The 20,583-nt window shown below is 38.3% G+C and overlaps 1 protein-coding gene across 5 annotated transcripts in view; it reads left to right on the forward strand.

The window, feature by feature from the left end:
• Nucleotides 1-20,583, forward strand: part of Acaca (acetyl-CoA carboxylase alpha) — a 268,884-nt gene that overhangs the window by 151,248 nt on the left and 97,053 nt on the right. For 4 of the 5 annotated variants that reach the window (XM_006983168.4, XM_006983170.4, XM_076543059.1 and 1 more), the window contains 6 exons: nt 5,152-5,175; nt 7,748-7,891; nt 8,672-8,768; nt 10,005-10,112; nt 16,504-16,560; nt 17,033-17,077. In XM_006983168.4, coding sequence (XP_006983230.1) covers nt 5,152-5,175; nt 7,748-7,891; nt 8,672-8,768; nt 10,005-10,112; nt 16,504-16,560; nt 17,033-17,077 — 475 coding nt within the window. The remainder of the gene's footprint in view (nt 1-5,151; nt 5,176-7,747; nt 7,892-8,671; nt 8,769-10,004; nt 10,113-16,503; nt 16,561-17,032; nt 17,078-20,583) is intronic. The other variant, XM_006983169.4, reaches the window with a different exon arrangement.

The following is a 20,583-nucleotide window of genomic DNA, read 5'->3' on the forward strand; positions in this document are numbered from 1 at the left end:
ATCCCTTTCTATTTCTGAAACCATGGTATTGTTCACTGGTGCTAAAAATGCCAGATCCTTATTATACTGAACCATTATCCTAATGCTTTTATTTTTGACAGTTTGTTAGATTATTTGATGTTAGGATTTCAATTAGCCTTGGACATATTAAATGTCTCAGAATGTGGAAACAAGTTCTTCAGTTACACTGTGTAGTTAAAATTCTAAAATATAGCTACTTTGTACAAATCTTTCTAAAGCACATTATGCTATAAATTCTGTGACTGCATATGGTTCTATATTAATTGACAGTCTGGGAGTACAAAACTTAAAACTCAAACTTTGTAACACATAGTAGTTAATGTAGGCAGTTTTTAAACTTATTTTATGATTCATATAAGTATCAAAGTTGATGCTGGAGATGAAGGTATATATATTCGCTGTGTATTTCCATACATATTTTATAATGTATGGGGACCTATTGGTGTTTCCCCCTATTTCTTAGATAGAAATCCATGCTTTAATTAAATTGGGTTACACTGCACATTTTTTGGTGTTTGTTCCCTATAAATCTGCCCTTCTGTGTTAGAGTGCTTTAGCTCAAGTACTTTGCTTTTCTCATGCCTTACGTCCAGAAGAGGTTGGCTGTTTTCTTTCCTGATAATGTTTTGTTCATAGCTGGGTTTAGTGGTTTGGCACTTTAGGTGTTCAGTTGTTGGTCAGTGGTCTCTAGACCTTCTTTTTATTTGTGAAGAAAATTACAAATGAGAGGCTTTCCATGTTACTTATCAGCCTGCCTTCATTCTTGAGAATGCCGACAATCTTTGACATCCAGAGATTAGAACTCCGTTTTGGATTGTACTGAGACACCCAAAAGTCATCCAACTTGTAGCATTTTTAGTGGTTGGAGCACTTGATTGTAGTTAGCAAGCCAGAATGAGCTATAAATAAATATAATTCTCCAGTGCTTGCTTTCTTCATTCAGGGTAGTCTACTGATAAGATGCAAGCATCTGGCAGAAGAGAAGATTCTCAGCAGGTTTAAGTGCTTACCAAGGTGCTTTCCTGTGTCCATGGCTCAGCTTCTAGCCTCCGCTGTATTATTTTGGCACTCAGGACTTGTAAGATTGGAGAGTTGAGTTTAAAACTCTCAATATATCATTAAGGTAGCCCAAGGTCCCTTCTTGTCAGGGAAGACTAGCTGATTCCCGGGGGAAGGAAAAGCAGAATCCAGGGCACCTGTAAATCCCTGTAGTTTTGTGCTGTGGGTTTGTAGCTAATTATACAGCAGGCAGCAGTAATGTACTGTAACCCTGTTGGCATTCCTGTTTCAGGAAGAGCACAATCTTCCAACAGAGCAGAGAAGGGGCTTTGAAGAGGCTGCAAATGAATGAGGCAATGATCATTTTATTGTAAATTCAAGCTTTGCAATGGAATCAGGGCATTGGAACTGTGGGGAGATTGGGGAGGGACACCAAGGGAAATTTGTGGTTCAGAAATGTTTTATAGCTCTTGATTTGGATTCTTCTGCTGAAATACAGTCACACAAGGAGACCACCACTGGTCACAGCCAGTCAAATTGCTCTTTCTCCTGTGGTACTGTTGTTACTGGCTGCTAGTAGGTTACTCAGCCGACCTCTTCTGTTTCTGCTTTGCTGCCTGATTTCAAAAGATTTGCCCTGTACTGGCTTTCAGTCTCAGCTTGATGTAACCACTGCTGGTTGGCATGCATTCCCATCATTCTCATTAGGGATCTTTTTTCTTTCTCCTTAAGTTAGAAGGCAAAATAGCTAGGAACATATTTATATGTTAAAAAATCTATATAGGGCCATCTAAAATCAAGCAAAATGAAATTCAGCTGTAAGGGGTTGTATATGGCTCAAAGAACTTGAAACTTTCAGAGAAGTTAGTGTTTGTTAAATTAAAGAGGACTCAGCTAGTACAGCACAGCTCTGACTTTGCATTCATACAGGATCCCTAGCCATTCCGGGCTGGAGGGTCAATAAAATTGGAGGGAACTTAATGCCAGAAACTTCAGGAGTCACAAAGACTTCTCTTCTCCTTTAAAGTCTATATTAGTGTGGAGTGCTAGCTTCAAGTACAGAGATGAGAAAATATAAGATGTAGATTTTTTTTTTAAAGATTTATTATGTATACAGTATTCTGCTTGAATGTGTCCCTGCAGGCCAGAAGAGGGCACCAGATCTCATTACAGGTGATTGTGAGCCACCATGTGGTTGCTGGGAATTGAACTCAGGACCTCTGGAAGAGCAGTCTGTGCTCTTAACCACTGAGCCATCTCTCCAGCCCAAGATGTAGATTCTTATTTTTAGCACCATATAGAGCAGTATCTTTGGAGAAGATCCACCTTGTTGCACAGTTATCATATCTGTAAAATGGAACTAATTTAAATTACTAAATGGAGAGTCCAGTACTTACCAAAACATACAAATGGGAATTCAAAATAATAAATGCTTTGCATAGTATAAACAGCAGATTTTAGAAGTTAATTAATAACCCATTTATGTAACTGTAATATCATTGATTGCCTTATCAGAGATGATGTGTATGCAGTTGAATGTGGTAAATTTTACTTTATTTTTAGCTAAGAAATGGAATATTTGACCTATAGGCAATCTCTTATTTTTGCATAAGCCATAGATGTAGACATCTAGTATCTTAAAATGTTGTGTAGTAGGGAGTGTTGATTAAATTCTTAAACTAATATGATAGCTCCTGTATAAATAATCCTTAAGGATATGGCTAAGCATTGGCCTGTTAAAAGACAGTTTGGCCTTCCCTCTTATTTATGACCACCAAATTCTTACTCTACCAATGAGGATAAATTGGCCAAAACTTACCTCTCACATGATTGATTTGGAGCCGTTCTTTTTAATTAAATGATGATGTTGGGAGTTTTTGCCTTTTTTTTCCCTAACCCCCCACTGTGTATATATAATAAGTAATTCCTATGACTGAGCAGCAGGGGGCTCCGTATGAGAGCTTGATAACTGCTGGTGGAGAAGATTAGCCTTTGGTTGGTGTGCTTTTTTTTTTTTTTTTTTTTTTTTTTAAATTTAAACCTTATTCTTCTGAAATCTAGCCTTCATCCTGTGAAGATGTCCTGAGGGGCTAGGTTAGCCACAGAAAAGTGAGTCCATTTTGTTGGTTTAAGAAATTGGCCGGGCGGTGGTGGCGCACGCCTTTAATCCCAGCACTCGGGAGGCAGAGCCAGGTGGATCTCTGTGAGTTTGAGGCCAGCCTGGGCTACCAAGTGAGTTCCAGGAAAGGCGCAAAAGCTACACAGAGAAACCCTGTCTCGAAAAACCAAAAAATTAAAAATAAAAAAAAAAGAAAGAAAGAAATTGGTTAACAGTTGACATTGTGCTGGTTCTTAAACTTTGCAAACCTAGATAAATGGATCCAGAGATTGCTTTGGTTGTAGGTTTCTTCTCTTTGAACTGGGTTCCTCTTAAGAGAACCACTGTGCAGGCGGCCTCATTGTTTAGAGTCTTTTACATCACAAGAGTTAGAGCACATTGGTATTCGTTTAACCATCTGCAGTAAGTTTTCTGTTCAGCTACACCCAGCTCTGCTGTAGAATCTGTGCATTTTGTGTATTAGTGAGGGCGGGCCAAGTGCATTGTAATTAAGACTGATAAATACAGCCCATTCTCCTCTAAGTGAGAGCTCAAGGAATCCAGACACTCGAGTTTTGCACTCCGAGTAGCTCTTGTTGTCTTATGAGCTCACCCTGAAACAGGTTTGATGCAAAGAGCATCGCTGCTCACAAATCACACAAGGTATACAGTTTGTGTGCGGTGAGATGTCACAGCCTTTTATTTATATGGCCAGTTCAGTCTATCCTGCTCCTTTCACTGTCATGGAAAGTGCATCATTTTCCTTCCCCATCCTCCTCTCTATACATCAGCAGCACCACCTGGTATGTTCTGCCCATTAAGACTTCTGTGTGCCAGAAAACCCCAATAAGGAATCAGTGCTGTTAAAAGAATGTAAGAAGGTTAAGATAGCAACCAGTCAACCCCCTTACAGTACCCCTAAATTATGGGTGATATCCCTTTGCCATTTAACATTGAAAGTAAGAGTTTTTATTTGATTCATTTTCTGTTTGGAAATATCTGACATCAAAATTCTGAGAAATACTTTCAAATACCAAAGAGAATTCAAGAGTCTTGTCTTATTTCCCTTTGTGTAGCTTAGTCTGTTTGGTTTTTTTTGTTTTTTGAAGACAGTGATTCTCTGTAAAGCCCTGGTTGTCCTGGAACTCACTGTATAGAGGCTGGCCTCTAACTCAGAAATCCTCCTGCCTCTGCTTCCTCTAGTGCTGGGATTAAAGACATGTACCACCACTGCCTGCCTCAGTCTTTCTTTCTTGGGGTTGGCACATCTTTTATAAATAAGGAAGTTAAAACTAGTCAAAGTTAGGTACAGTTTTATTTATGAAAGGCCTAGAGTTTTCAAGCTAATAACAATTAAAAATAATTATCCGATATTCATTTAATTAAAGAGTATTAATTTTAGCAAGTTATATCACACTAGTAGTATAACTTAGATTCCTTAGGATTTTCAGTACTTGTAAACTCCTGTGCCCTAAGATAACTGCTGCTTTTAGAGAGGAAGGGTGTGGCTGAATTTCAGGGTATCTGCATTAATAGATTCATTCCCTTAGAGGAAACTGTAGGTCCATTACATATCCCAGAAAAACAAGGCAGGAGGAGCTATGGAACCTACTTCTTATTACTCCTTTATAATAGGAGCATGGAATAGTCTAGAAATTTTGTCAGGGATCATATTTCATGTTACAGCTTAAGATAATGTGCCATATAATATAGCTTGGTTTTTTTTTTTAACCAGTCCATGTTTTACCACTACTCCACATTATTTTTTTTGTAATGAGAGTTATTAAAAAAAATAATCCATGGTAAATACATCTGGACCCTTTCCTCAACAGCTGCTGTGGTGAGGTAGGTCAGGAGGATGTCTCTTTGGAGGCACCCTGGGGGTTGAAGGGTAATGAGCACTTAATTATGTCTGCTGATGCCAGAGCTGCTAAACTGGAGCTCCTGGTGACTGGTCTGTATCTACTCTGACAATTCTTTTATTATGGCTTTCACTAACCTATCAGTAACTAACTGTGGTTGTTTAATTACAGAGGGAACATCCCCACGCTAAACAGGTACCGTATGTTTAGTTTCTTTTCCAATTAAAAGCCCCTCCCCCCAATAACTTAAAATAGTGAAACAAGGAAAAAAATGATACTACAGTCAACAAGCTAATGTGTTATCTTCTGCTAGGGAATCCTTGCCTTCCCCTTGGACACACTAAGTTGCTCTTTCTGTTCGGAAAACATGTCTTCAGCTGTTCCAAAAGTACTTGAAAAGTGTCAGTGAGGCAAAGACCTCATTGAGCTCTGTGTGAGAGGGAGTGTGTCGGCTGATGTTCAGCATTGCTGGCAGCATCTTGCTGAGTTCTCATTACAGCTGAGACTTTCAGAGGAGAAACCCTTAAGGTTACTCCTAGCCTGGCAAATTGTTCACAGTATTTTCAATTTTAGTTTCTCTAATTTGCTTCTCTTTTTAGAGGAGTGAAAATCCAGAAATAGCTGATCTCATGTTTCATCAGTTTGTTAACTATTTTTCTAAAGTGTGAAAGTGTTATGATTTAAAAGTCATTTTATTTTATACCTGTAAGATTATCATTGGAAAAATATATTAAGTTTTGTTACATTGAGCCACGTGAAGAAGTTTCCAAGCCAATATATTTGAGTGATACTTTAGTGTTTTGCGTTTCTCTGGCTTCCTTGGCCAAGCAAGATCACATGCAAGTTTGAGAGGATAGCAATTCTGATTGGATTAAATCCACAAAATGCTAAAGCAGTGACAAGTTGGTGGCAAATTCTTTGTAGATTCTACATGTGAAAATATTTATAATCTTACATTTCTTTCTCTTCCTTTAAAATACTAAGTAACTAAAACTAATTATAGCCTTATAGCTCTATTTCAATGTGAAAAAGAGTGTGCTTTTGTAAGCCCTTGGTCTTCCCTTAGAGAGAAAGCTTGGTTCAGTTCTGCCAACCTTAGCTGTTCTGGCCCACAGGCACAGTGGTAGAAGGAAACTGAATCGTGTATCTCTTTCCCATGGGGTTCCATCAAGTGAAAAAGATATTTAACCCTATGTTTGCCACAAACACAGCCTGTTAGCTTATTTAGAGGGGGTTCCCTTTAAATGTTAGGTGGAACCCTTTGTCTCTTTCCTGTCTAATAATAGGCAAGTAGAAAAGATGCCTCACAAACTTGCTCCTTTGATAAGTGTACTTGGTGATCCTAGAAATCAGGAAACTAGCATTTCTGAGTTAATACAGCTCAGAATCCCAGTTTCTAGTGAGCACCATGTGTAAGACTTGCTTGATATGTACTTCATTTGTTTGTTTCACTCATGGTATCAAGGGTTTCCTCTTTCAGTCTGCCTTCTATTTCTTAATACTGTTGAAAGATGAAGTTCCTTTCCTATTGCCGTCATTTACCAAAAGAATAAAAACCAGGAGTGTCAGTCTCTTTAGTCTGTGTGAGCAGCATCCCCATCCTATGAAGCATCTCATTGCCTTTTATAAATATGATTTTCAGTGGGGCCCAGACCTCAAGCTCACATTGCTCTCTCTTCCTCCTGCAAGATTGCAGGTGGTGTTCTTCAGGGAGATTTTTAAATAGTTTTCCAAAGTGCAGGTGTCATCATCTCGCTCTGAACTTACTTCAGATCAATATGCCAGTAATGTGTGAGACAAATCTTGGAGGCATCCTTTAGCTTGGTCCTTCCTAACAGGCTGTCCTGATTGGTCATTCATTAATACCTTATGATATTATTTATGAGTACATTCTGCTGAGATGCATCAAAGAATATTCATATTCATTATGGACTTAGATTGAACAAATCAATTCAGTTCTCTTCAAGCATCTCCATTTAGCAACTGCTTGTCATGCTTACACATACTTTGAGACCAATGCTCTGCCTTTGTATCTTGCTAGAAGTTAATAAGGCTTTCAGTGGAGATATTTTTGCTCTAGTACAAAAATGTTTCAATTTAAAAAGGAATTTTTGCAATATGGGCTTAAACTCTTTATAAAAAGGGAGAACTATAATCAATAAATATCTGTGAGTCTACCAATAGAAAGGGTAAATACCTCAATAAAGTTACTTTTGAGGACCTCTGTTCCATAAATAATAACTTGCTATAATTATTTACTATACCACTTCATTCTTCTTAATTAGAATTACTGTTTGACATTTATAAGACTATATCTGGGAATGTTTAACCTATTACTATTCCTAAGTAAAAGGTGTCTGAAATATTGAATAATTGCAACTCATTTGGCTTGCCTACTTTTTTTTTTAAAAGGAGAAAAGGAGATGGGGAAGATGCAGGATGGTTTTTAACCCCTATGTACTGCTCATTCACCCAATATATCATTGTGTTAAAAACTACCAGGAAAGCCCTGGTAGTCCTTAGATTTCTATGTGAAGAACTTTTGAAGTGATGAAAATATAGTCCTTGAAAATTCAAATGAAACACGAATCTTGCTACAGCCTTATCCATAGTGGGGAAAAAAACAAAAACAAAAATAAACAATAACAAAAACCATCTGCTCTGCAACCTGACCCTACATGAAAGTTTTCTCCACATTTCTTTTCCCTTTTGTTAATCTCCCAGTCCTTGCTCCTTTTCTAATGAACATGATTGAATCACTGTTTAGAATGTCCTTTGCCTCCAACCTCAACCACTATGGCATGACTCATGTAGCTAGTGTCAGCGATGTTCTGCTGGACAACTCCTTCACTCCACCTTGTCAGCGGATGGGCGGAATGGTCTCTTTTCGGACCTTTGAAGATTTTGTCAGGTAAGGCATTATCAAACTGTGTCTGTTCAAGGGAAACCATGGACCTCTAGTTTTTGGGGGAGGGTCTCACCTTTCTGAAAAATAAAGCTTCCTCTGAAGAGCCGCAAGCTAGCCAAAGAGATACAGCCTTCACTGTATATGCCCTCAGAGAGATAGATATCTTTCGATTTCTACTCCTCGTTCAGACTCTCTCAGCCTCTCCTTGCTGTGTAAAGCCTGGTCAGGGAAAAAAAAAGCAACAAACAAAATCATCTTTTCCTCGGGAGCTAACAGAAGAAGCTGTCTGCTCTGTGATGAGTGAAATGTCAGGAGAAATTAAACACAACACTAGAGTGAGCCCCACTAGAGACGATACATCTTTTGATTAAATGCATTCAGCGTCTATCTCTTGATGTATACTGATGCATTACCCTAGGGGGAGGGGTAATTACATTGGCCTGTCACTGCTCCAGTCCCGGGCTCCTTCTGTTACTTTAAGAGCGATGATGACAGCACTGCAGATATCTTACATATGAAAACAAAACAAAACCAAAAAAGCTTTACATCATTTTTAAAAGAAAAAAATATATATGGTTTATTAAAGTTTAAACAATCCATCCTCCTAATTTCTGCCACTTGGTGATATTTTGCATGTCATCTCTAGCTACTGGTATTTCTATTCTGCTGACTGTTGAGCACATTGTAGGGTAGATTATTCTTTTAGACTGAGCTACCATGGCAACATTAGTTTCCTGTCACTTGAGTTTTTATTGTGGATGTTTCTCTGGTGTTTTTTTTTAGGATCTTTGATGAAATAATGGGCTGCTTCTGTGACTCCCCACCCCAAAGCCCCACATTCCCAGAATCTGGTCATACATCACTCTATGATGAGGACAAGGTATGGTACTACCTTTGGAAGACTACTTTGCTCTCTCAGACATGGGACTTGTTTGTTTGTTTTGGTTTTTTGGTTTTTCAAGACAAGTTTTCTCTGTACAGTCCTGGCTGTCCTGGAACTCACTTTGTAGACCTGGCTAGCCTCGAATTCATGGAAATCCATCTACCTCTGCCTCCTAAGTGCTGGGATTAAAGGCTTGCACCATCACCAACTCCAGACATGGGACTTGTACTATACTATATCTTTCTGACTTTGGGATTGTGTAGCTGAATTTTTCCGGTGTCCAGCACGGTCCACAGCTGCTCAGAGTGGCTGGGCTTAGAGCCAATGAGAAGGCAGAACAGGAAGGCAATAAAGGCACAGGTTAGACAGGAAGAGGCTATCTTGGGAAGCTATGGCAACGGGGTGAGCTAAGGTTAGTTGGCGGCTATTACTCTGATCTCTACAGCTTGAACCCTTGTATTTGGCTCTGTGTTTCTTATTTAATAAGACTGTTTTGAAATTCGTCTACAGAATGCTACTTTTTATACTGTGCTACATTACTTGATTTTGTATGTTTCCTCAAAATACTTTTTAAAATAATAAATGGATATAAATTTTACATTTATAAAATATTATATTAACTTTGAAGTCTATAGTGGAGAATGTGTTCTATTATATGTGTATCCTTTAGAGCTGCCTCTGGGTCTCCTAATGTTGCTTTAAAGATTTCTTTAGTTTCTGGAGTTCCCATGCAATGATAGCTTATATCTTTCATATGGTACTATTATAGTCCTCAGGAAATGGTGGACTTTGACATTTTGTTTTTAAAGGTGTCCTTTTATTAAATCCCCTCCTAATTTCTCAGTAAATGAATGTTCTGTTCTTTCCCTCTATTATTTTCCCATGGTTTGATAAATCCATCATTTGATAACCTGTAAGAAAGTATAGTAAGTAGGTCTATGTTAGAGTGCTTTCTTTCTCTCATGTAGATTGTTTGACTCTCATTTTGCTGGAGACACTGTGACCTTCAAGTTTATTTCAAGATTTGAAGCCATCTCCAGCTACTGCCTTTGAAGTCTTACATGCTTTATTTAGCTCTGCTGTGACAGTTGGGCAGTAGTTTGAGTGTGTTTATTACTACTGAGTAGCAAACCAGAATATCCTATGGGTATATGTTTTTGTTCTACTAGGTGACTTCTTCCAGCTTCTGTAGCAGCCTCATAATCTTCTTCAGTTTGTATTCTTGGGTTACAGGTCCCCAGGGATGAACCAATACACATTCTGAATGTGGCTATCAAGACTGATGGTGACATTGAGGATGACAGGCTTGCAGCTATGTTCAGAGAGTTCACTCAGCAAAATGTAAGTCTCTGATTGGGTAAAAGCTGGTGGTGGCTCTGTCCTGCTGCTAGCATCATAGCCTTCCTTTCATCAGTTTCTATTTGTAAGGTTTTTTTGTTTTGTTTTGTTTTGTTTCTTTGTTTTGATTTTTCGAGACAGGGTTTCTCTGTGTAGCCCTGGCTGTCCTGGAACTCACTCTATAGACCAGGCTGACCTCAAACTCACAGAGATCCTCCTGCCTCTGCCTCCCAAGTGCTAGGATTAAAGGTGTGCGTCACCACACCTGGCTTACTTGTAAGGCTTTTCATTGATTATCTTTTATCATAACTCTCAAGACTATGTTTTAACTACAGGAAGAAAATTCCAAAGTAATTTAATTATCGATAATGAATATCTTTATGACAAGACCTTAGATATTCCAATGTTTTAAGAGAAAATGTTTTCTGATCTCTCCTAGAGCTTCAGTTTTGTACATTCATTGTTCAGTCTTAACTCGCTGCTGAATATATTCTTTTGGTGACAAGATCCATATGTGCCCAACTCCATGCAGCTTCTTTTTGTGCTCTGTCTCCCCAACTCCCTTGAAATATTTGCAATACTTCCAGCTTCCTTTTTGGTTTTGTTGTTGGTGTCGCTTGAGTGTGATCACATTGCTATCAAACTCCATACTCAACACTTAGATTCTCATTGTTTTCATCACCTCTCTCCCGAGATGTTTTTCCTGTCTCTCATGTGCCCTTCTCTCTCCCTCAGTTCTGTAGGATTGTATCAAATTTCACCTCCTTAATAGGACTGAATCGCTAACCTCACTTCATCTTTTAAATTACTACTTGATCAGCATACATACATACATACATCATACATTCATATATATATATACATGCATACTTGAGTGTGTGTGTGTGTGTGTGTGTGTGTGCGCGCGTGCGCACGCGCACATGCCCAAGTATAGTTTTGCTTTGTTTGTTTGGGTAGTTTTTTTTGGCTTTTTGTTGTTGTGGGGGTTTTTTGTTGTTGTTCTGAGACAAGATGTCACTATGTATCCCTGACTACCTGGAACTCACTATGTATACCAGGTTACCTTCAAACTCAAAGACATATACCTGCCTTTACTTCCCAAGTATTTGAGATAAGTGGCAGCTAACATTTTTAAAACAACAATAGTAATGTTTATTTATAAAGAAATTCTATCTCAATTTATTTGCACTTTTCTATAATTACACAAGTTTTACATGAATGAGGAGTTATTCTAGTTGTACACATGGAAAAGCTCATGTTCTGAGAGGTTAATTAATACTGTTTTATGGCCAAATGGAAGATGATGGAGCAAAGGCTTTCATGTCAGATCTGGGAGATTTGGAAAATGATACATTTTTATTCCCATAGAATCTAGTTAGGGCAACTGAATAGGCATGTTTAAGACAGTAATGAATACTGGTGATGGTACTGGGGATAGAAATCCTTGGCCTCTGCGTACCAGGCATTGCTCTACTATTGAGCTGTGCTCCTCATAGGTGATAGATGCCAAAGTGTACTCTTAAATCTGCCTTTAATGGTCATACCCATGTGTTACTTTTGAAGGGACAGCACTTAGTGCTTATTATAAAGAACTCAGTAGATATTTTAAAACTTAATTCAGCACTCTAAAAAGCTAGTCCCTTGGCATTCATATCAGGTAATGCGAATGGTAGGAAGAAAATGATGTAGTAGTTAACACAAGTCAGCATTTTCTCTGACACTATCAGAGCAGGTGAACTGATGTTGGGATTCAGCATCCAACACAAGGAGATTGTTCTTCCAGAGAAGTACACAGTAACTACCTAAAATCAACCTTCTGCCACTGACCAAGGTTACCTCAGTGGAGGAGTCCTGATGTACATGGCAGCAGCTGCTTCATAGAATAAGTCAGTGAAAGTTTCTGTCTAGATTCTTTAGGTGCAAATAACCTATATTTGATTGTGTTTTCACAACTTTAGGCTTTTTGTTTTCCTAAGACCTAAAGATTGCATACTCTTTTAGTGATCTAAAGAGGTCCCTTCATTTCACACATTGAGGCAAAGGGAAATCCATTGTCTTTGCCTAAGGCATTAAGAAGGGTCAGGGCAGAATGCTAACACTAGGAGCCTGGGAAAGCATCAGTTAAGATGCTTACCTTGGAATATTTGTTATTTTCATCTACATATTTTTAAAATAGATGTGAGAAGAGGAGGGAAAAGCAATTTTGAAAAAAAAACTGGAGTAATAATTCGTTTTGTTTTTCACTTCATAATCATACTTCTAGCAGTTTAGAAAAAGTTTTTTTTTAAAGCACACATTAAACTATCAAATAGGTTGATCCAAATTGTCCAAATAATCTTCTAGTCCCAGCATGTCTTTTTTTCTCTCATAGAAATTAGGATCATATATTTGTAAATGACTTGTAGAGGAGATTGAAGCCGTCTGTGTAAATGGAGTTTCTCCAGGTGATGACGCCTAATCGCTGGGTAATAGCTGTGGACTTGCTGTGAGACCCGCATTATTACAATGTAATCAGAATCCTGTTGCTCTGCTGTTATTGTCAGCCACTTGTGGAATTTTAAAAGCAATAACAATTTTGATTTTAAATCATGGCATTATTAAAGTTATTTTCTTCCCTTGCCAGAACATAGCTATTGATGCTTGTCTTTGAAGGACTCGGCTGTAGTGGAATTCTTTGTTGGTGTCTGAAGTGTTTCTGTTGCTCAGCATACTGAGAGCATCTGCACATCTCCTTTCTTGTAGCACATTTTACTTTTATTGTAATGTCAGTATTTGTTTACTTATACTGAAGAGTATGATGACAGTGGGGATAATTTTTAAATGTGGTTAGACTAAAGTTTACTTTTATTTGACCTCGGAATTTATCATGGAAGTTTGTTTATAGAAAATATATTTTTCCTATTAATTTTTGCTTATACTATCAGTAATAGCAATGTTATTACTCAGTAATATCATAGCAGAAATCCAGCACCAAGAATCATAGCACCAGCCGGGCGGTGGTGGCGCACGCCTTTAATCCCAGCACTCGGGAGGCAGAGCCAGGTGGATCTCTGTGAGTTCGAGGCCAGCCTGGGCTACCAAGTGAGTTCCAGGAAAGGCACAAAAGCTACACAGAGAAACCCTGTCTTGAAAAACCAAAAAAAAAAAAAAAAAAAGAATCATAGCACCAAGCCTGATTACCTGCTTTCAATCCCCAGGACCCACACCCATATAGACACAAACACATGAGTAAATAAATGTAATTTTTAATAGGAGGAAATGGCCCAGACACATTTTTTTTATAAGAAAAAAACTTTGAATTAAAAAACAAACAAACAAAACAAAACAAAACCTGCCAGGCATAATGTTGCGCATCTTTAATCCCAGCACTCAGGAGGCCCAGGCAGGTGGATCTCTATGAGTTCGAGGCCAGCCTGTTCTACAAATCGAGTTCCAGGACAGTCGGGGCTACACAAAGAAACCCTGTCCTGAAAAAACAAAAAATAAAAAAACAAAAAACTTATATATTATCTTGAATGTTAAGAATAGGAGGCCAGCAAGATGGCTCAATAGGTCAAGAGCCTGCTACCAGGCCTGATGACCTTCTTTCAGTCCCCAGGACCCACATCCATGTAGACGCAAATGCACGAGTAGATAAATGTCATTTTTAGTTTTATTTGATGTGTATGAGTGTTTTGCCTACATGTATGTTTGTATGCTACATCTAGGGCCCATGGAAGCAAGATGAGAATATTGGATTTTCTAGGACTGGAGTTGTAGCTGATTATGATCTGCTATGTGGGCGCTGAGAATCAAACCTATGCCTCCTGGAAGAAGAGCCAGTGGTTTTAACCACTGACCCTTCTTTCTAACCCCCCAAAATGTAATTTGAATGATTAAAAAAAGAATTTGTTTATAAACTGTTAGTTCAAGTATTATAGCTGGGAATGTAATCCAACTGCAGTCTTGCCGAGGGCTGTAAAAGTCTCGGTATCTTTTTCTTTGTATTATTCATGAATTCTCCCAAGTCATTCAATGGGTTGGATTGCTTTCCTGCTTATTACCATGTAGCTCCTTTGTAAGGATCTTTAAAGACATTTAAAACTTACTATTTACCTTTTGAAGTAAACAAATAGTACAGAATTGAGGAAAGCTTAGGTTTGGGAGTTCAAGACTCATATAAGAGGCTGTCTTCTAACATCTTGTTTGCCTGTACCAAGTGGAGCTATGAAAGATCCCAAGTTTAAAAGTCTTTTAAAAATTGTTTTTAACATCCACCTTTTTTATTTTAAGACAGCAACTTACTTTAGTCCAGATTGTTTTTGAAGTCATAATCCTTCTCCCACAGCCTCCTGGGTACTGGGATTACAGACATGTGCCACCAAGCCTGGCGGCTTTTTATTTATTTACAATATGTATATATAATTTAAATTGTGTGTATGTGTGTCTTTCTGTCTGTGGAGATACGCACATAAGTGAAGGTGCCCATAAAAAGTAGAGTTGGATTCTCCTGGAGCTGGGTTTACAGATAGTTGTGAGCTGTCTGATGTGGGTCCTGGGAATTTAACTTTAGTTCTCTAGAAGAGAAATATATCTTAACTGATGAGCCATTTCTCCATAATATGTTTTTTTGTTTGTTTGTTTTTTTTTTGGTTTTTCGAGACAGGGTTTCTCTGTGTAGCTTTGTGCCTTTCCTGGAACTCGCTTTGGAGACCAGGCTGGCCTCGAACTCACAGAGATCCGCCTGCCTCTGCCTCCCAAGTGCTGGGACTAAAGGCGTGCGCCACCACCGCCTGGCCATAATATGTTAATTCCTTGAGAATATCAACCACTCTGTTTTGATCATATTCATCCCCACACACACTCATCTCATTTGTAACCTCCCCTTGCTTTCCACTCAACTTTGAGTTTTTTTTTTCTTTTCTTGTTCTTTCTTTCTTTTTTTTTTCTTCTCCATCAAGTCCAATTTGTATTGCCCTCCTACTAGCCTTAGAAATAGGCCTGCCCAGAAGTGTACTCAAGCTACCAGGGTTCACATCAGTAAAACTGACTCACAAGAGACAGGTCTTCCCACCTCTGTAGCAGGAATCTTAAAAGTTCTTATTAATAAAATCAAACCTGAAACGAGTTATTGGGGTCCATGCTGGTAGATCAGAGAGACAGAACAAGCCATAGCTATCTCACCTCGCCCGGATCCTCAGCTGGTCTTGTCTCCTCAGACTGGAGGCCTCTGAGTCCTCATCCGGAATGAATCTCAGCTGAATTACTGCTCAAAAGCCTGAATGCTCAACCAGCCAAAATCTTCTAGTTTCTGGTCCTCACGCCTTATATATCTTTTTGCTTTCTACCACCACTCCCTGGGATTAAAGGCTGGCTTTCTGGGATTAAAGGTGTGTCACCATGCTTGGCTATTTCCAATGTGGCCTTGAACTCACAGAGATCCAGAGGGATTTCTATCTCTGGAATGCTAGGATTAAAGGTGTGAGTGCCACCATTTTCTAGCCTTTGTATCTAGTGGCTGTCTGTTCTCTGACCCCAGATAAATTTATTAGAGTACACAATATTTTGGTGAACACAATACCACCACACACCTCAGTTAATGTAGTCAAGATTACCCAAACAGGAGCTGGAAAGATGCCTCACCAGTTAAGAATACTGTCTGCTCTTCCAAAGGATTTAGATTTGATTCCCAGAACTCATAGGGCAGCTCACAACCATCTTTAAACTCCAGTTCTAGGAGAGTTGATGCCCTTTTCTGGCCTCCTTGGGCACTACATACATGTGATTCACAGATATACACTTAGGCAAAACACCCATAAACAGAAAATAATAATAAAATAAACTTTTTAAAAATTACTTCGTACATACGTGCCCACAAGGGCAGTGGTGGTACACACCTTTAATCCCAGCACTCAGAAGGCAGAGGTAGATGGATCTCTGAGTTCGAGATCAGCCTGGTCTACAGAGTGAGTTCCAGGACAGCCAAGGCTGTTACACAGAGAAACCCTGTCTTGAAAAACCAAAAGTAAACCAAACCAAACTAAAACAAACAGACATGCCTACAGACCATCCTGATCTAGGTAATCCCTCATTGAGACTCTCTTTCTATATGATTCTAGATTGTCACAGAGACAGTTAACACTAGGCATCTCAGTATGTTTTACCTGGAGGTGAACTAGCTCTAAGACTTCATATAACCCTTGCTTCTCCACTCCCTTCTCTCCTGATCAATAGAACCTCTGTTCCTTAACACATAATCCCAGGAGCAATGCTCCAATTTGTTTCTAATTTTCAAAGTTCTGAGATGAGGTCTGTATTCCAGAAAGGGTACTTATTCCAGTCAGAATCTTGTGAAGACTTAAGTAAGGTAAAATTTGGTTGTCATCTATCTTATGTTTTATATGTTTGTTCACAGAAAGCTACTCTGGTTGAGCATGGGATCCGGCGACTTACATTCCTGGTTGCACAAAAGGTATTGACATATGAATTATATCTGTCTAGTATTTTTGTTGCCACCATATCTTTGGGGTTCTGTTTTGTTTGTTATTCGTACAGGGTTTCTCTGTGTGACAGCCCTGGCTGTCCTGGATCTCACTCTGTAGACCAGGCTGGCCTGAACCTCACTCTGTAGACCAGGCTGGCTTCACATTCTGAGCCTGCCGTTGCCTCCCAAGTGCCTGTGCTGCCATCACCTTGCTGCTGCCCCCACATTTCTAAATATAAGAAATGGGGTTACAATAGTGTGTTGTTTAAAGATTCTATGTAAAGAAACAACTACTTCTCTATAAGTTTAAATTTTAAAAGGCTTTTGATAATATTTGGGATCCTGGGAAGAATTTTCTGAACTCATCACCTGTTACTCAGTTTGTTTTTAGTATTTTTACTAATTTCCAGTTTCTGCTCATTTATTCTCATCCCATTTTTTTTTTTTTTTAATTTGAAAGGATTTCAGAAAACAAGTCAACTGTGAGGTGGATCAGAGATTTCATGTAAGTAAAGTTTGGGAATGAATTTTTAATTCTATCTAATATTCTAGATAAGATGATTCTTCTTCTTCTTCTTCTTCTTCTTCTTCTTCTTCTTCTTCTTCTTCTTCTTCTTCTTCTTCTTCTTCTTCTTCCTTCTTCTTCCTCTTCTTTTCTTCTTCTTCTCCTCCTCTGGAAGTCTCAGTGTAGCTCTGAGCCATAAATAAGGATGAGTGTGTTCATTGCCTCTGTTGAATAAGAAGTAGGAATTCCCCTGTGCACACAGTGAGTCAGTAAGAAAGCAATATCAGTCGCATTTGAGGTCTTAGTTTATACTCAATTCTGAAGGCCAGTGATTATAAGTTTAAAATGCCTTTCTAGAGCTTAAGTTACAGTTTTTTATGTTAATTCAAGAGCAGGAATGAATAAATATTAAGCATTCTCTTTGCTCTCCCATTTAACTGAATTAAATATTAGTATTTTTGAGGTTAAGGTTTTTATTGGAAGGAAAGTTAAGCTAATAGTAGATATCTGAACTTTAGTTTACACTGGGATTGTAACCAGTATGGAGATAGCAGTACGACCGGAAACATAGCCTGTATTCATAATGTCACTCAAAATGACTGTAGTCAAAATGTTTCATCACACATTGCTTCTGTGTAGCCAAGATTCCAAGGGTGTTAAGAAGTCTTGGTTATCCTGAAGAAATTTTTACTGTTCTCGTTGTTGCTATTTGTTTATTATAGCAATTTAAACAACTAAGCTATTATTCAAGTACTGCTCATTTTTAATAATTAGCAGGTACCATTTGGGTTCTGGAAAGGGCTTTTTAAATTCAAGGCATTTGATATTTTGTTCTCCCTCATGCAGTCACCTTGCTGATCTATCTAGTCTATAGAGAAGCAAGGAAGCCTCCCCTGCAAGCTAAACAGCTAAGGTTTTTCTGAAATGCTTTAGGAAATGTAGTGGACTACACAACTCCCTTGTGTTATTGATGTCAGGAAATCCAGCAGAGTGCAGGTATATATCAATCAATAACTTCAGACAGGAAACTGGAGTCAGTGGAGAAGTATGAGGAGCTTAGAGAGAACCCTGGGGCTTTAGGAAGAAAAATCAGGAGCTTAGAGAATAAAATTGGTACTTGGGGATAGAATATGAGTGCCCATGAATAAACACTGTGGCTGGTAGGTGCACTCAGAACTAAGGTACACATGCCAGAAGCCAGGCACTGAATATGCATCTGAATTGGAATAGGGTCCTAAACATTTGGTTTAAGCTCACTTTTTATCACCAACATTGGAATAATAGCATATTATTAAAGAGACTGACATGAATTTGTAAAATTATTTTACTTTTTGCTAAGAGTGCATGTAATGCATATAGTGTGATCACCAAAGCTATACAGAGAAACCCTGCCTCAAAAAAACCAAATAAAAAAATTCAAGCAAGCAAGCAAGAAAGGAAGATAGAAAGAAATGATTATTGGATTTGGGAGGGACAAGGGCAATTATTACTGAACCTCTAGGGAACCTTGGCAGGAATTGTACAAGTTTAGGACTACAGTTCTGGTGCTGATCTGAGTTTTTCTGGTGGTGGTAGCTTGCCATTCATGAGGAATGCTTAGCCTTAGCCTCTGTCATGTTGTCTGATATGAGCTTGGCCCCTAGTTAGTGTAGTGTGAAAAAGAGGAAGCTTTCCAGGAGTGTTAGAGGTGAATCCCTTGATCTCTGTGGCTTCTTGGTAATCCACAGTGATGTATGCAGCTCCCTCTGTTCTACACTGTCAAATCCCTGTGTGACTGAATGAACAGAGAATGTGCTCATGTGCACCAAGGAGAGGAGAAAGGGAACCAAGTTTTGTTAAGAACAACATTGGTTGGTGTGGAGTGAAACAAACTGCTCTTTCAAAGTCACGGATCTTTTGGACTGCCCTAGAACCATGAGACAAATAAGGGCCAGACAAAAAGAGGGATTCATAGAGTACAGGTGTACTGTGAGGTGTTTATTCTGATACCAGTGAAGTCCATAAGCATCTCAGTACTCCATTGTGCGGTCATGATTGTCCCCAGAACGCTGGCCACTGGGATGTCTGCTGCTGCCTTGACTGCTTGCTTAACTCTAGTCACAGACTCACTCTGCGACAGCTATTACGCCAGCAGTAAAAACACTGGTTTGGAATCTGTTTTCATAGCCATCTAATTAAGTCAAGTCTCCTTAATGTGAAGCAAAGAATGGCTTGAAATTAATGCTATAATAGGAAGTAAGAGGAAAAACAAGTCTATCCTTTTAAAAATCTGTTGCATTTTTTAAAAAAGAAAAGAACCCTGAAAAGAAAAGTTATCTTAAATCTTTTTTTTTTTTTTTTTTTTTTTTTTGGTTTGGGTCTTTTATTGTTGTTTTCTTTCTTTTTCTTTTTCTTTTTTTCTTTTTTTTTTTTTTTTTTGTGTGTGTGTGTGTGTGTGTGTAAGAGGGGGCAGAGTCTTAACTTCCCAAGTGCTGGAACTATAGGCATATCACTCTGCACAACCTTTTGGCTTCTTGAATTTCTCTGTTAAGTTGCGGTTAGTTACACTAATATTTCAGATCTTAAATTCCAAAAGGTGTATCAGAAAGAGCTAATTGGTATATATTATACTTTTTAAATTTTGATTTCTCTTTATTTTTTAACAAAGATATTTTCAAGAATATTAAAATGTGTATTTTAAAATAAAAACTTAAGGTCCAAATGCTGTGACAGGATTCTAAGTCACATAGTTTGTCTTTTATTTAAACCTTTCCTTTTTTTTTTTTTTTTAAAAATTGTCACAAATCTCCCAAGAGCTAGTTGCCCTTTCATGATTATTTACATGTGAGTGACTCTCATGTAAGTTGAAATATTTTGGATTATTTAGGCTTTGAGGGAGGAGTTTGGTATCATAAACAGTTATCATGGCTCATATTTAGTAGTTTGCATTTGTTTCTTTTCTTTTTGCAAGGTAGTTAGTTGTTTACTGGTGGACTAACTAGCCAGGTTTGGTTAGGATTTTGTTTTAATTACAGTCTATATAATTAGTTCTCAGCATGTTGAGGTAAAAGAGAATTGCACCAGCAAGCTCCCAATTTCTTCATCTCATTAGGTTTTTAACACGATTATTAGTATCATAATCAGCTATGATGCTTTCTCTTTCAGGTTTTCACATTCTCTGATTTGCAGGGTGTCTTGATTGGCTAATTTAGGCAAATTATTTTGATTGTCTTGATGATGGTTGGCTGATTAGAACACAGCAGGGGTATAATTTCTTCCTGAGAAATGTTGCATTCTTTTGTTTTTTTGGTATCAGAACACTAAGAGGGCTTTCTTTGTGTACATTCAATTATGATATTTGCCCATAACACTAGAGCATGCCTGGAAAGCAATTACATTAGTGATGGAATAAGCAGGAATGCTGTTAGTGGAAAAATTGGCAGCATGAAGATGAGGGGAAATGCATGAAGTTACTAAAACCATAGGATCAGAATGGTTGTTTTGTTTTGTTTTTTGTTTATGGTTTT

Source organism: Peromyscus maniculatus, chromosome 8 (assembly GCF_049852395.1).
Source record: "Peromyscus maniculatus bairdii isolate BWxNUB_F1_BW_parent chromosome 8, HU_Pman_BW_mat_3.1, whole genome shotgun sequence".
Classification (NCBI taxonomy): Eukaryota; Metazoa; Chordata; class Mammalia; order Rodentia; family Cricetidae; genus Peromyscus; species Peromyscus maniculatus.